The sequence below is a fragment of the Chlamydotis macqueenii genome, chromosome W (assembly GCF_036417535.1).
Source record: "Chlamydotis macqueenii isolate bChlMac1 chromosome W, bChlMac1.mat, whole genome shotgun sequence".
Taxonomy (NCBI): Eukaryota; Metazoa; Chordata; class Aves; order Otidiformes; family Otididae; genus Chlamydotis; species Chlamydotis macqueenii.
Genome location: NC_141592.1, coordinates 48,110,719 through 48,125,645, shown reverse-complemented (window position 1 = coordinate 48,125,645; position 14,927 = coordinate 48,110,719). Strand labels below are relative to the sequence as shown.

The following is a 14,927-nucleotide window of genomic DNA, read 5'->3' as shown; positions in this document are numbered from 1 at the left end:
GTAATAGACCAAATCAGTGAATCATTGTTAGTGTGAACAAGAGCAAAAACCGTAATATTGGTATGGGACTGTTTTTTAAACCTTTGTTTCTTCAGAAGCAAATGGTCATTGTAATAATAGTAATGATGTTAAAACTTTCTGGTGCATTTGTTTCAAGTTTGCACTGATAATTTTTTTCAGTTCATTTCATTTCCATTTAAATATAAGACTACGAACAGAAATTTTAAACAACTTGGTGTAGCATTCTGCAGTGACATGTTAAGCAGCATTAGGAACTGTTTGGCACTCATATAATCAAATGAGGTATATTTAGGCATCTGACTTGAAACAAATGTTTATAGAAAGTTTCTGTTCCTCTTTGAATGAGAAATACCTGAATGTTGAAACTTTAAAAACCTGTGGGCTTTTTTATTTTCTTTATTTTTTAGAATTTCTCTACACATCTACTAATCTTGCAACTTAACCTCTGAATTGCTCTGTCATAAAATACTATCTCCTGGGTACTTCACACAATTTAAACCTCTTGAGGAAAGAAGTCAAATAATTTTATAGATTCCATTGTCTTTAAAATGTGTTTCTATAACTCAGTGGTCTTACTTGCATTTCTTTGTAGAAGAACATTTAAATTGAGTGTGTTGGAATTTTTTTTCTAATAGTATATCATAGAAAATGTTTTTCTTAATTCCTCTTCCCATTCCTGATCTGGTTTTTCAGATCAGTATTCTGATAAATGTATCATAACTTTGTATTTTGTCTTTTGTTGTGTTGTCAGTGATAAATTGCAGAATCTTTTCAAACTGCTGCTGTGAAATGATAAATGCTGCTTGTATAGTGCTTCCCAGAGACTTAATGCTTTTCTGATTTTTAGTTTTGAAGGTTTCCTACATGTCACTAAGATGACGTTTATATGTGAAAAAACAGTTATTTTTCAAAAAAGCATATCTGAAACTCCTTCACAGGATATTCCACTTGATCAAAGCTGTGGGAGGAGAGGAAGGATGAAGAGTAGAAGGGATATGTTTGTGGATTACTTGCAGTTTTTTGCTTTTGGGCATTTGTGGACATACCTGATAGAGTAGTAAGAAGTCCTGGTTTTGTTGGAAGAAAGTGATTTCGTAGATGTAGTATTTGTTATATATGGGGATCTTGGTTTTGGGCACCACTCTGCGTTGTTTCATACTCTGAAAAACTGTAAGCCCTGTTACAGATTAAATTTATGTGATATTTAGGTAGGTGACCAAATTCACAGGTATTTGTTTGTTTGAAGAGAATACAAAAAAAACCCCACTCTCCGACCCTATGAGAATTTTTTGTTTATGGGGAAGAAAGGTAGACTTAGCTCCTCATTTTTTAGACTTCCTTATTTTATTTGCTAAGCAATTTTTTTTTCTGCTACCATTATTTTGCAATTAACGGTTTCTGCCCATGTTAAATGTAATTTTTATTATTTCCTATCTTTTCCTGGATAACTTTTTACATGTTGTTGCTGAGCTGTTTAGATATAAAGATTAGGAAATATGCTACTGATGCTCCTGCCACCTTCTGGGGAGGGCAAGATAATTTACAATAAATACTTTGTTAGTCAAAGTTGAAGCTAGCCATCTCAACTTCACTGTAGAACGTTGATCTACTGTGACATCTCACAGTACTTTATAGACTTTAAACTTCTGTGAACTCTGAAAGGTACCACTAATTGCAGAGTAGAAGAAAGTTATCAGTAAGGCTCATTCTTCGGTACTAGAAATTTTGAAAGATAATTTTCTGTATAATTTCAGTACAAGAATGAGGGATATGGAAGTATGAAATCTTATATAAAGAAAATTATTTTTTTTAATTGGCTTTGGAACTGCTGGTAAAATCTTTCTTGAGCTATATTTATTTAACTCAAGGTATAGTAGAGGCGCTCTTTAGTTGAATAACAGTTGTCAAATACTGATTATGGTATTTTTTCTATTAGACGGGCAAGTGCCGCACTCAACTGCTTAAAACGTTTTCACGAGATGAAGAAAAGAGGACCTAAACCTTACAGCCTCTATTTAGATCATATTATTCAGACAGCAATCTCAACCCACCGAAAAAGGGATCAGTACCGTGTGCAGAAAGATATCTTTATTTTAAAGGTATTACTATTATTGATTTTTTTTCAAAACTGAATTTGATTTTTGTATTTTGGAGACTTAGATCTCTTTAAATGAAAATACTGTGGAGCATAGCCCTTCTAATGATTATTATATGAATAATAAGTATATCATGTGAAAAGACATGATGCAAGGAAACTTACTGTAGTTTTTTATGTCTGTATTCCAGGATACAGAAGAAGCACTTGTAATGAATCTTCGAGACAGCCAAGTTCTCAATCATAAAGAGAACCTCGAGTGGAATTGGAATCTGATAGGGACCATACTGAAGGTGAGCATAAAAAGGGTGTGATACTATTTTTATGAAATTATTTGGGGGGGGAAGTTTTCATTTCTCATGTGAGCTTTGACTTTCTAATATCAATTCCATACTATATCACATAATCTATTTTATTTCAGAAAACTTGAATCTCATGGGTTTAATCAGTGCTGATATAGTCTCTTTGTATACAACTCTTAAACTATATATAAAAATACACAATTAAAATCAGAAGTTTCTTAATAAGCATATATTAAATTTTGTTTAAGTGTATTTGTATAGAAATAGACTTTATAGAATGAGATTGTTCTGGTTTTGTTTGGGGGGGGGGGGGGGGGGCTAAGGTGGTAGCTTCTGTAGGAAACTGCTAGAAGTCGCTCCCCTTTGTTCAGTGGACTCAGCCAGGCCTAGGGCGGACCCGCTGCTGGCCAAGGCAGAGCCAATTGGTAGCAGAATGTTCCCTGATAATGCCTCTGTGATAACATATTTAAGAAGGGGAAAACAGGAGAGAAAAGAGAAGGGGGGAAAAAAAAAAAAAGGAAGAAGATGTGAAGCAGCTGAGCAGGGGCAGAGAGGGGGAGGCATGAGCCTTGTGGGCCTTGCAGGCCTCACCCTCTGGCCTCCTGCTGGGCAGCAGACTGGGCCCAACTTGGCCCGGCCCAGCTGCAAGAAGTGGAGAGGAGATGAGAAGTGAATAAGATGTAAAAAGGATCCTAAGAGACATCTACCAGCCTGTTGTGAGGAATGGCTGCAGATGCCAAGGTCAGTGAAGAAGGAGGGGGAGGAGTAATGCGGCTCCTGGCCAAGATTCCCCTGCAGTCTGTGGTGATGACCATGGTGGAGCAGGTTGTCCCCATGCAGCCCATGGAGGGGCAGAGATTCACCTGCAGCCTGTGGAGGACCCCACGCAGGAGCAGGTGGAGGCCTGAAGGAGGCTGCGGCCTGTGGAGGGCCTGCTGGGACAGCTGTTCTAGAGGGACTGCACCCTGTGGAAGAGATGACCCACGAAGGACTGTGGCCTGTGGGAGGGACTCCATGAAGGAGCAGGGGAGGAATGCAAGGAGCTCTTCCCCCAACCATGATCAGCTGCATGAAACAACACGTGATGAACTGACCATAACCCCCATTTCCCTCTTCCCCCCTGTGCCGCTCAGGGAGGGGAGAAGGTAGTAGAGATAATGTTAAGCCTGGGAAGAGGGAGGGGTGGGGGGAGGTTATCTTGTTCCCTGTCTCATTCTCCTGCTAGTTTTAGAAATAAATGAATAGTTTTCCCCAAGTCGAGTCTGTTTTGCCCGTGATGGTAACTTTAAGGATTTCTCCCTGTCCTTATCTCAAACCTCGAGCCATTTTCCTTATATCATCTCCCCCTGTTCTCTCAGAGGGTGGGGGGAGTGAGAGAGAGACTGCGTAGTCTGGTCCCGATCGGGGCTGAACTATGGTAGAGATATAGTCACTTTAAAGTTGCTAGTACTTTAGACTTCAATTCAAACTACATAGGGATACTGCCTTGTTCAGTTTCATAGTAGATTTTGTTTTAATATATAGGATGTGCTGAAGTTTAAAGCTGTAGGTGGATTACAGATCAAGCTACAGATACTTAGACTGAGCCACATACAAAAACTTCAGTAGTATACATATAGTCCCATAGCATCAAGTTTATTACAAAATTAATTTGTTTTCACAAAATGCAGGAAATATCTCTGTCAGGCAGGGCATTATCTTAAATATATTGAATGTACAGCTATTAAGAGACTGCCTCTTTTTTTTAAGCAGAGGACTTTCTTTGACTAAGAAAACTTTGTGACTGAGTACTTGGTATAATCTTAGAGCCAGAATAGATCCTGTCATTCTGTGCATCAAAGCCATCCTTCCATTGTTATCCCTAAGTAACATTTTCTTATCTTATCTTACTGTCATCTTTACTGTGTTGTTATATAGATGGCAGAAGTACAAAATAAGATTAATGGTGACAGATATAATCAAGATTATATTAAAATAAGCCCACTTTCCCCCCGCCTCCCCCCCCAAATATTTCCCCCCATTTTTTTCCAGGGACTAATAAACTTGAGAGAGCAAGAATCTGCTTGGTAGAAAGACCTGAATAGGTATATGATAGTAACTTTGCTCCACTGAATTCCACTCTTTACAGACTTTTTACTGTAACGCTACTAGGCATCTATGATTATTAATCATAGATATTTTTACCTTTGATTCAGTATTAAAGATGATATAAAGAAACCATTCTTCAGAATCTCACTTTTTAATTAGTCTGTATAGTACTTTAACAATAGAAGTTCTATGTAGTTGACAAATAAGATTTTGGGGTGGTTTTTTGTTTTGGGTTTGTTTGGTTTTTTCCTCCCCTGAAATTTAGGTCAAACTGTCAGTTTTCCTGCTATCTCAGTCCTCATCTGCAGTATATTCTCTAGTATTCTGTTGACCAGTTCTAAATGTCTTAAAATCAGGGACTTCCATCTTTTAGAATGAGAAGTTCCTGTGTTTTCCAGTTAAAGTCTAACCACTTCTGTTCCTGTTAACATTATCTTAGCTTACACTGGTGTTGTGCAGTTTATCAGAGTGGTCCATCTTTAGTCCCTGAATCAGCAGGATCCAGATTCCAGTGTTTGGGCTTCAACATCTCATGTGGCTACTCATCTCCCTCCTGTCTCAGTCACAACCTCACAGCTGTGGAGCATCAGCTTTCTTACCACCTCACTACTTGCATATCACATGGTCCCTTACTGCCTTTTTTTAATTGCTCAACTTGCTGTCTAAGCTGCTATAATAGCAGCAAAAGTGGCAGTGGTTAGGATGGAAGAATTGAGACTGTGTTAACAGTAGAGCTTCATACTTAATCTGGCACTGTGGATTCAATGTTACTAGTGTAGTTAGTTTTCATTAAGTAGTGCACTGTATGTCTTAATACTAGCATACAAATTGGAAATGTAGAACTATATTTTTTACAATGTAAAATTGTAAATTTTTTACAATGAGGGTGAGGGTTTTAGAGCACTGGCACAGGTTGCCCAGAGAGGTGGTGGATGCCCCATCCCTGGAAATGTTCAAGGCCAGGCTGGATGGGGCTCTGAGCAACCTGATCTGGTTGGAGATGTCCCTGCTCCTTGCAGGGGGGTTGGACTAGATGACCTTTGAAGGTCCTTTCCAACCCTAACCATTCTATGATTCTGTATCACTTAGGAAAGAAAAATGTTTGATGCACTTTTTTCCATCCCTTACAAGAAGATACTAGTAGCCACAAAAATAAATCTAAAACCATAGAGACAACAAACTGTAAAAACAGAGGAAAATATAATATGAAGAAAGGATAGGTCCAGAAGAGAGTATTATAACTTTGTGTGATCCTTTTTAAAACATCTTACAAAGTATCAACAGAGGAGTTTAAATACCATTTTATAAGCAGTATTTAAGTGAGCTATAACAGAAAAATGATTATTGTTAAAACAAATAGGATTAATAGTGAAAACAACAAAACCCGATTTCCCTGTTATGCATATAAAAATGTTTGCTATTTGCAGAAAAGAAACTGAGCAAAATTGTTTGTTTTTCATTAGCATGTCATATTTTGCTATTTTTCATTAGAATTATGGACTTATGCACATAGCATGCACCTAACATTCCCTGTCCTTCTCTAGAAAATAATAGAACAGTTCTTGGAGCAAGAATGTGGGCTTTTCAATAAAATAAGATATTATTTTATAGGTAACGTTAGATGCAAGAAAACTTAGACTTCTAATTATATTAGATGAATAGAACCATAATAGAAATGAGTACATTTTAGTGACTAATCAAGGACTGATGTACAAGTTTCATATAATGCTATATTTACTATTTTTTCTAGTGGCCAAATGTAAATCTAAGGAACTATAAGGATGAACAATTGCACAGGTATGTAAAAATTACATGGACTTCTTTTGAAGAAAGAAATTTGGAAAAACTGGATTTTAATGTTGCAATAAACTGTTCCTTGATGTGTCACGTTTCTAAAACTTAATATGTAGATAAGCAGCAAAGATGAAAATTTAGGTAATTAGATTGCAATATTTGCTTTAAATAAACAAATCTTTAAGCTTTAGTGGTTTCTTTTCTGTGCACAGATACTTTATATATATATTTCCTAAACAAGAATCATATCAGCTTTGCAAATGCTCTATTTAATTTTAAACCTTAAAGTATTACCTCTTTGATATGTCATACATTAGTGTTTCATGTCAGCACTTGAAAAATTTTGACAGAAGAGGTCTACAGTTGTACAGTTATATAGTTATAGCTTTCATCGAAAACCAAGAGGAAATTATTTCTAGCTGCTATTAATGGCAAGGGGGAAGCATTTGTGATTTGAAGACAATCGGTACAGCTCTGATTCCTTTCATGTCTATTGGCATGAAGGCATTTTTATTACTTTTGTGCATGTGTGGTAATAGTGTTACTAATTAGTTCTTGGATGTCACTTTTAACATACATTTCAGAAAGAACTACTCTAAAGAATAGTTCTGTATTTGTAGGCATGGAAAGCTACTTCTACATGAATTTGAGGAAAAACCTAAAGCTAAAACTTATCTTGAAAGGCTCACACTGCATCATTTCAATTTTTTACTAAAAAGTAATCAGCCAACTTTTATATAGTGTTCCCAGCATAAGTGATAGACCCATTGTAATCATAGTCATAATTTAATTTTGCATTTGTGGTTTTGTTTGTTTGTTTGGGGTTTGTTTTTTTTTCTGATATCCTCCCCCCCTTCCCTAAACTATACTTTGTGGTAAAGGATTATTTACCAAATCTGGTGCTTTATAATGTTGCTTCTCTAAAGGAAAATCTGCAGTCCTGGCTGTGACACTCACATCTGCTCCTCTACCTACCTACCTGGGACAGTGTTCCTGTTCCCTGATTTTGTGCTGCACTCAAGCGTTGTTCAGTGCCTAAATAATTTAATTCTAAATAAATTGAGAAAATCTAGAATTGAGTTTCTGTAAAACTTCTGCAGTTGATTGATCCTTTCTACAGGATTGTGGGTGCTTTAATGGCTTTAAAATTCTGTTGTTCTTGTTTAATTATAATTAATTAACCCCCAAATCTCTCTAGTTTCAATGCTGATCATAAACATTTTCAGCCACTTTGTTTTTGAAGTGTAAAGTAAATTTATCTGTCCTTCCATAAGTTGGTTATATTTTTTCTTTTACTGTTAGTATTTTTGTGATGATCTTATGGCTGTTAAAGTGAAATTCAAAATATTTTTGATATAGATCCCTTAATTTCCTTGAGATACAGTTAATGCGGTGTGTATATACACATGTACATGTATATACATACATATATACATACTTAAGTATATATGTGTATATATACTCTCACATATAAATATGTGTATATATAATATATTGCTAATAACCCAGAATAAAATACACTTCATTTGACAAAATTTTAAGAAGCCCTCAGATTTCCTTTATAATTGATCCTGTGTTTGGAGTTGGGGTAGTGGCTTACTCTCACTGTTTTAACTAAAGACAGTGCTTTAGTTACACTTTCTTAATGCTTGACATATTGTCCTGGTTCTGGCCAGGATAGAGTTAATATTCACCTGAGCTGGGTGGAGAACTGGAGCTGGTGGCCCCTATGGCTGGGGAGAGAGAGACTGCATAATCTGGTCCCGGTGGGGGCTGAACTATGACACACATCTACCTTCAGGCAGAACATTGTGTTCTTTTAAAGCACAAATGTGTTTGTTTTTTTTTACTAAGAACTGATGGGAGGAAACTCTTTGAAGATATATTCCTGCAATGCAATATTCAAGCTATATTGCTCACCATGGTTTCAGAAAGTCTGAGTAAGAGTCTGTATTTGCAATCACTGTGTTATGCTTAAGAAATGCTTAAGTGAATGAAAATACTGTTGCTGAATAAATATGGCCATTTTCTGGCAGAACATAAAATATTTTTTTCACAGTAATGTTAACTATTATAGCTAAAGAAAAGTCATGTCACATAAACATTAAGACAGACTCCTTTTTTACTCTTTGTAAGTCTAGATAGTATAGTCTTTGAAACTCACCACAGGATAAATTACAGCAGAATAACTTATAAGCATGAGAATGCGAAGGAAACTATAGCTTCTAAGAGCATAGAGATTTTGAGTTCCTTTGCTTCTTTTAAGTCATGGCATAGAAAACTTTATAACAAATAGTACAACTGCATCTCTGAAATTGTGTCTGGATGGACTCATTTACAGATACCTGTTCTGTTTAATAACTTTTGGAAATGTATTGCCAATAAGCTAATTTAGTGATAAAATATCTTTTATACCAGCATCATTTTGTAATATGAGACTGTCCTTGTCTTATTGAAAAATAACAAACTTTTTTACTTTCCATAGGTTTGTAAGGAGATTGCTATATTTTTACAAGCCTAGCAGTAAACTGTATGCCAACCTGGATCTGGACTATGCCAAGGCTAAGCAGCTCACTGTGGTGGGTTGTCAATTTACTGAATTTCTTCTTGAATCAGAAGAGGTAGGAAATTTTCAGCTATAAGACTTGAGATAGAATGAGTAGTGCTGCTGTATGCTACTTAGAGGAAAAAAACCCTTAATATTAGTAAAGACTTCTGTAGACTTTGTGCATTAAACCTAAAATGATCAGCATCATTAAGAAATATAACTTAAAATCTTGAATTGTCCAGATAAGACACTGGGGAGATGATTGTGTTTAAGTAGGAGTTTTATTAAATACAACTTTATTAAATGTGAGTTTTCTTTCTGTTGGGGGGGTGTTTGGGTTTTTTTTTGAGGTTTTTTTTTCCTGTATATATCCTTTGTTTCTCTGCCTCCTTTCTTCTTGTTCACTGAAGACTTATGCCTCAGGCCAGAGGAAAATGCCATTGAACAATTCTTTTCTTGGAAAGAATATAATTGGTCCTAAGATGTCTCCAAGCTAAACTCTTTTTATTTGACTTGAACCTTTTTCTTTAGTCTGAATTGTGTTTGCCAAACAGCATTTCTATTTTGTATCTGTATTGTGTTTGTACCTTTTAAGAAATTTTAAATGATGGATTTCAGTAAAGGAGACCCAGTTCTGTTACTAGTAAATGCTATTACTCTTTGTTTTGTTAGGATGGACAAGGTTACCTGGAGGAATTGATTGAAGATATTGTAAATTGGCTCAACTCTTCATCGGGAATGAAACCTGACCGTGGTTTTCAAAATAATGGGTTACTAAATACCCTTAGCCAGCACTACTTTCTTGTTTTTGGTACACTCTCTTGTCACCCTCATGGAGTGAAAATGCTTGAAAAATGTAATGTGTTTCAATGGTGAGTGTTTTTATTCTGTTTGAATTGTGCTTACAGGTATAATTGTTGCAAAACTTATAAACTGTGCATGAGGACTACCATCTATAAAGCTAAAAATTTTTAAATTATTTTGATTTGTTTTCAAGTAAAGATCCTTAGTTGTGGGAGATTCTGGGTGTTTATTTTAAGAACTCTTTTAGTTTGTAATAAAACTTTTAGTCTGTCTTACTGAACAGATATGGGTGATTGTGTTACAAAACAGTTTACTTTTTCCTGTCCACAACTATCTGACAGAAATCAGTATCAGGAAGGATGATAACTGTATTGAAATGTTTTTTTTTAAAAGAAAAAAAGAGGAGGAGGTGGGGGGCACAAAAAACCCACCAACAAACTGGTAGGTATCATACTGTGTGTGAAATGTGATGATGCATGTTGTACCTAAACTTCAGTCCAATATATTTGAGTGAAGCAGTGGAGTTCAAAACTTTGTTCAGGTACAAATAAACTTGCCATCCTGTGTTGAGTTTGTGTAGCTCAACGGAAGGGGGGGGGGTACAGTGGCAGCTTCTGCTAAAAGCTTTCCCCTTTGTCCCATGGAGCCTGCCGGCTCCAGGGCGGACCCACAGCTGGACAGGGCCGAGCCAATTGGTGATGGTGATAATCCCTGTGTAATAATGTAATTAAGAAGGGGAAAATAAAACAGAAGTGCGAGCCTTGCTGGCCTGGTTGCTCCTCACCCTTTGGCCTTCTGCCGGGTGGCTGTCTGGGCCTGGGCCTGGGCCTGGCCCGGCCGAGAGAAGAGAGGAGAGGATAGGATATGTGAAGAGAACATAAGAGGCGTCTGCCTGAGCCTGATTGTGAAGAAATTATTGTTGGAGGAACAGCTGCGAATGCCAAGGTCAGTGAAGAAGGAGGGGGAGCAGTAATGCTGCTCCTGGCCAAGATGCCCCTGCAGCCTGTGGTAAAGACCATGGTGGAGCAGGCTGTCCCCCTGCAGCCCATGGAGGTCCACAGAGGAGCAGAGATCCACCTGCAGCCCATGGAGGACCCCATGTTGGGGCAGGTGGATGCCCGAAGGAGGCTGTGGCTCGTGGAGGGCCTGTGCTGGGGCAGCCATTCCAGAGGGACTGCACCCCATGGAAAATGACCCATGCCGGAGCAGTTTCATAAAGGAGGGGAGGGGAGGGATGTGAGGAGTTCTTCCCCCGAGGAGGAAGGAGCAGCAGAAACAATGTGTGATGAACTGACCGTAACCCCCATTTCCCTATCCCTCCAATGCTCATCAGGAGGAGGGGGTGGGTGGGAAGATAGTCTGGAATTAAGTCTAAATTAAGCCTGGGAAGAGGGGAGGAGTGGGGGGAAGTTGTTCTTAAGATCTGGGGTTTTTTTCTTTTGCATTATCTTGCTTTGGTTTTTATTGTTAATAAATTGAATTAGTTTTGCCCATAATGCTAACTTGAATGATCTCTCCTTGTCCTTATCTCAAACCTTGAGACTTTTTCTCCATTTTTTTTTTCACACTCTTTCCCGTTCCCCCGGAGGGTGGGGAGAGTGAGTGAGTGAGCACCTGCATAGCTTGGTCCTGAGCGGGGCTAAGCTATGACCCTTCCTTTGGGAGTAATTTGGTCAGTGGCAAGTTTGTTTCAAATACAGTAAATTTTAAGAGAAAATTCTGTTGTTTTTATGTACTGTGGTTTTTTAAGTTGTTTTCATTGCTTATTAGAATGCAAATCTTTTATTGGCTACAGAACACTTAATTTACAATAAAATCTAGACAATTAATAGAACTAACCTTATGGCAAGCTGTATACACAGAATGTTTTACAATATGGAATTGTTCACAGAGCTTCATTAACGTTTATTTGTGTACTCATAGTCACCAATCCAAGTATACTGACAAAACTGTTACATAGCAATTATAAAAAACATTGATTTGATTTTTTTTTTCCCTTGCAGTTTAGTGCATTATTTGGTCTCCCTTTGACTCTAACAACTGTAATAGTTTAAAGTCACTCAATTTCATATGAGACCTTACTTTGTGGTGTTCTGCATTTATAGAACTGAAAATCTAATTCAGAGTACTTAAGTTTATTGATTGAATAAATGAGTGGGTTTGAGTGGGTTCAAATACTAATTTTTATTCTCTTCCCCCTCCCCCCCTAGTCTTCTTAATCTTTGTTCTTTGAAGAACCAGGATCACTTGTTAAAATTGATTGTTTCTAGTTTGGATTACAGCAGAGATGGGTTATCAAGAGTCATTCTTTCTAAAATCCTGACAGCAGCTACTGATGTAAGTTGGATTCAACTCATGTTCCATTGTTCTTTCCATTAGATGTTTATTTTGTTATTCAAGGTGTGTGACTTTATTTTTAAGGTAACATATATGCAGAAATGTTTTTATTTTTGTATTTAGAGAAAAGAAACTCCTACTCATATAGCTTTTGAATTTGCTGTGAACTTCACACCTGATATTATATTTGTGCTCAGGAAATTAAGTCATTCAAACAGATGTTTCTCTCATGTATGAAGGGGATTCAAGTCTTTAAACGCATAAACCAAATATAACATTATTGTTTAGGTCAGTGGACATCCTAAATCAATGGTGAAGGCATTGTTTTCACAAACAAAAATGTGTATTTCTCGCAGTAATAAACAGATTAACCTTCCAGTGATAGATACCGTTTTGTTAATGATTGAGATTACTGTGGTGGAATTGAGTAGAAGCTATAGATCCTGGAACAAGGAGATGGTTCAGAAAATAGGCATTGGGATTTGTACTTCTGAATCAAAGGTTAGTGGAAATAAGATGCAGACTTACGAAAGGAAGCTGTTGAGCCTTTAAGAAAAGATAAATCAATCAGGTGTAATATAGTAGACAAGCAGGTGTTAATGTCAGGGAAATGACAGTTACTAAGTTGAAATCTAACTAGGAAAGAACTTTCAGTAGTACTTCAGGGAGAGCTATTTCTCTGTCGCTTGGACAAAGCAGAGTATACTCTAGAGTGGATACAAGAGGGAATAAGGTAGACACTAGCTTTAAATATCTCATATTTAGGAAGAGGTGAGGGAAAGAAAGAAATTAAGGATATTTCTCTGAGACTAGCAAAGATGTGATGATTCTTATAGGTAGAGAGAGTAGTCTGAAAGTAAGAAAGATAGTTGGGGTTGAAGGAATGCCTCATTGAAAGAAGAGGGTAAGACTCTCTACTGACTGATTTTTAAGTAATCTTTCAAAGAAGTTATGACTTTGATATCCTTTCTTCAAAGGTGTTTTATGCCTCGTCTGAGCAAGGAAATAGAAATTCATATGTTGTGAGGACACATGCCTGTATATTTATTAGACTTCTAAGCTCCTGTTAAATAACTGCTGGTTAAGAGCAGTTTAGACAGTGGAACTTCATTTAGCTATTTCTGTTGAAATTTTATGTCAATGGGTACTGGCCCCCTCCACCACTTCCCGGCTATTTTTCCTTCATAAAAAGAGGCTGTACAAGGGGGAAGAGCACTCCAGCATTTCAGTTTATTCGAAAGGCAGCTAGTTAACAATTAGGAAAAAAGTCTAGGCATGCTGTCACAGTCTTCTCAATGAGGTATACAATTCCACAGATAATTTTAGGCACTTTATTATGAATTAGTGTTTTGTGGTTTAGATTTTGGGAAAGATTTATTGATCCTGATATCTAAGGTATGAGGACTTAAATTCTGTTTTGAGAGAGATTTTTCCAAACACTTTCAAGCATTCAGTACTTACAGCAGAAGCTTTATGTAAGTAGGAATGGGTTGATCATCTTCCAAACATTCTATAAAGACTGACTTTTTTTTTTTTTTTTAATTGGAGAGGGGAGGATGGGACACACACAAGACAGAATATATACAACTCTGATACAGGTATCACTAGCTATAAGCAGACTGACTTGAAGTGGGGTGCAGATACTGTCTGAACATATTGTCCCAAGCATATACAAAGCCAGAAAGCAGTTGAGAGCCACTGCTGTGACACTATTTCTAGTTCAGTTTAATGAACAATGGGTAGTAAACACTTCTTGTACTTCGGATGTGAGGAGGATAGACGTCACTCTCTGGCACCTTAGAAATTAAGAAAGCTTGTAGAGCCCTGTACTGATTTTGGCTGGGATACGGTTAATTTTCTTCATAGTAGATTTTATGGGGCTATGTTTTGGATTTGTGCTGGAAACAGTGTTGATAACACAGGGATGTTTTAGTTACTGCTGAGCAGTGCTTCCACAGCATGAAGGCCTTTTCTGCTTCTCACACCGCCCCACTAGCAAGTAGGTTGGGGGATGCACAAGAAGTTGGGAGGGAAAACAGCTGGGACAGCTGATCCCAACTGACCAAAGGGATATTCGTGCTCAGCAATAAAACTGGGAGGGAGGTTGGTGGGGGGTCTGCTGCTTGAGTACCGGCTGAGCATCAGTCGGTGGTGAGCAATTGTTTTCTTTTGCATCACTTGTATTTTATTTTCCTCTCTGTTGTTTTTTCTCTTTTCCTTTTTTTTTTTTTTTAATTTCTTTTTAATTATTAAACTGTTTTTATCTCAACCCATGAGTTTTCTCACTTATACCCTTCCAATTCTCCCCATCCCACCAGGGGGGAAGTGCGTGAGTGCTTTGTGGTGCTTAGTTGCTGGCCAGGGTTAAACAGTGACAAGCCCCCAGGTTTACCCATTTCAGTTCTGGTCTGTTTGGGATTGTGTAAAGGATTAGAGATCATTATCTGAATTTTAATAGGCTTCACTGGTACTACCATGAGTATTTAATGCCAAACCTTGACAGATGTTGAGGTGGAACTCCTTGGAGAAAGCTGATTTTTGTACTCTGCAGTACCATGAGAATCCCTTCAATTATTTTTTTTTAAAGTATTTATGATAACACATTTAAGGAATATTTAAAAATAAAATCTTATTTGTTCATCACAAATGTAAATGAATCTTGTGCTATCAGGATACTAGAAAAGAAGGTAAATTTACTGTTTGAACCACTTAAATAGAACCTGACTTCCTTTGTGGCATGTATTGAACACAGAGGGATGGATAAAACCACTTCAGAGCGTTTTGTTTCCTGAATTAGTTGACTTGCTTGAAATTCATAAGGAAATATTTTGTATTTTTGGTCTAAAAGAAAAGCACAAATAGAATGGACTGTCTCAGCCAGGAGAAATGGATCTACATTTGCATCAATAAGTGTTGATCAATTTGAGTGTCGATCTGC

The 14,927-nt window shown here is 37.2% G+C and overlaps 1 protein-coding gene across 1 annotated transcript in view; it reads left to right on the top strand.

The window, feature by feature from the left end:
• The window catches only part of LOC147596769 (rapamycin-insensitive companion of mTOR-like), a 63,820-nt gene that overhangs the window by 13,354 nt on the left and 35,539 nt on the right, over nt 1–14,927 (top strand). The window contains exons 9-14 of the mRNA XM_086769517.1: nt 1,958–2,120; nt 2,308–2,409; nt 6,257–6,303; nt 8,786–8,921; nt 9,521–9,720; nt 11,863–11,989. Of these exons, the coding sequence (XP_086625643.1) occupies nt 1,958–2,120; nt 2,308–2,409; nt 6,257–6,303; nt 8,786–8,921; nt 9,521–9,720; nt 11,863–11,989 (775 nt within the window). The remainder of the gene's footprint in view (nt 1–1,957; nt 2,121–2,307; nt 2,410–6,256; nt 6,304–8,785; nt 8,922–9,520; nt 9,721–11,862; nt 11,990–14,927) is intronic.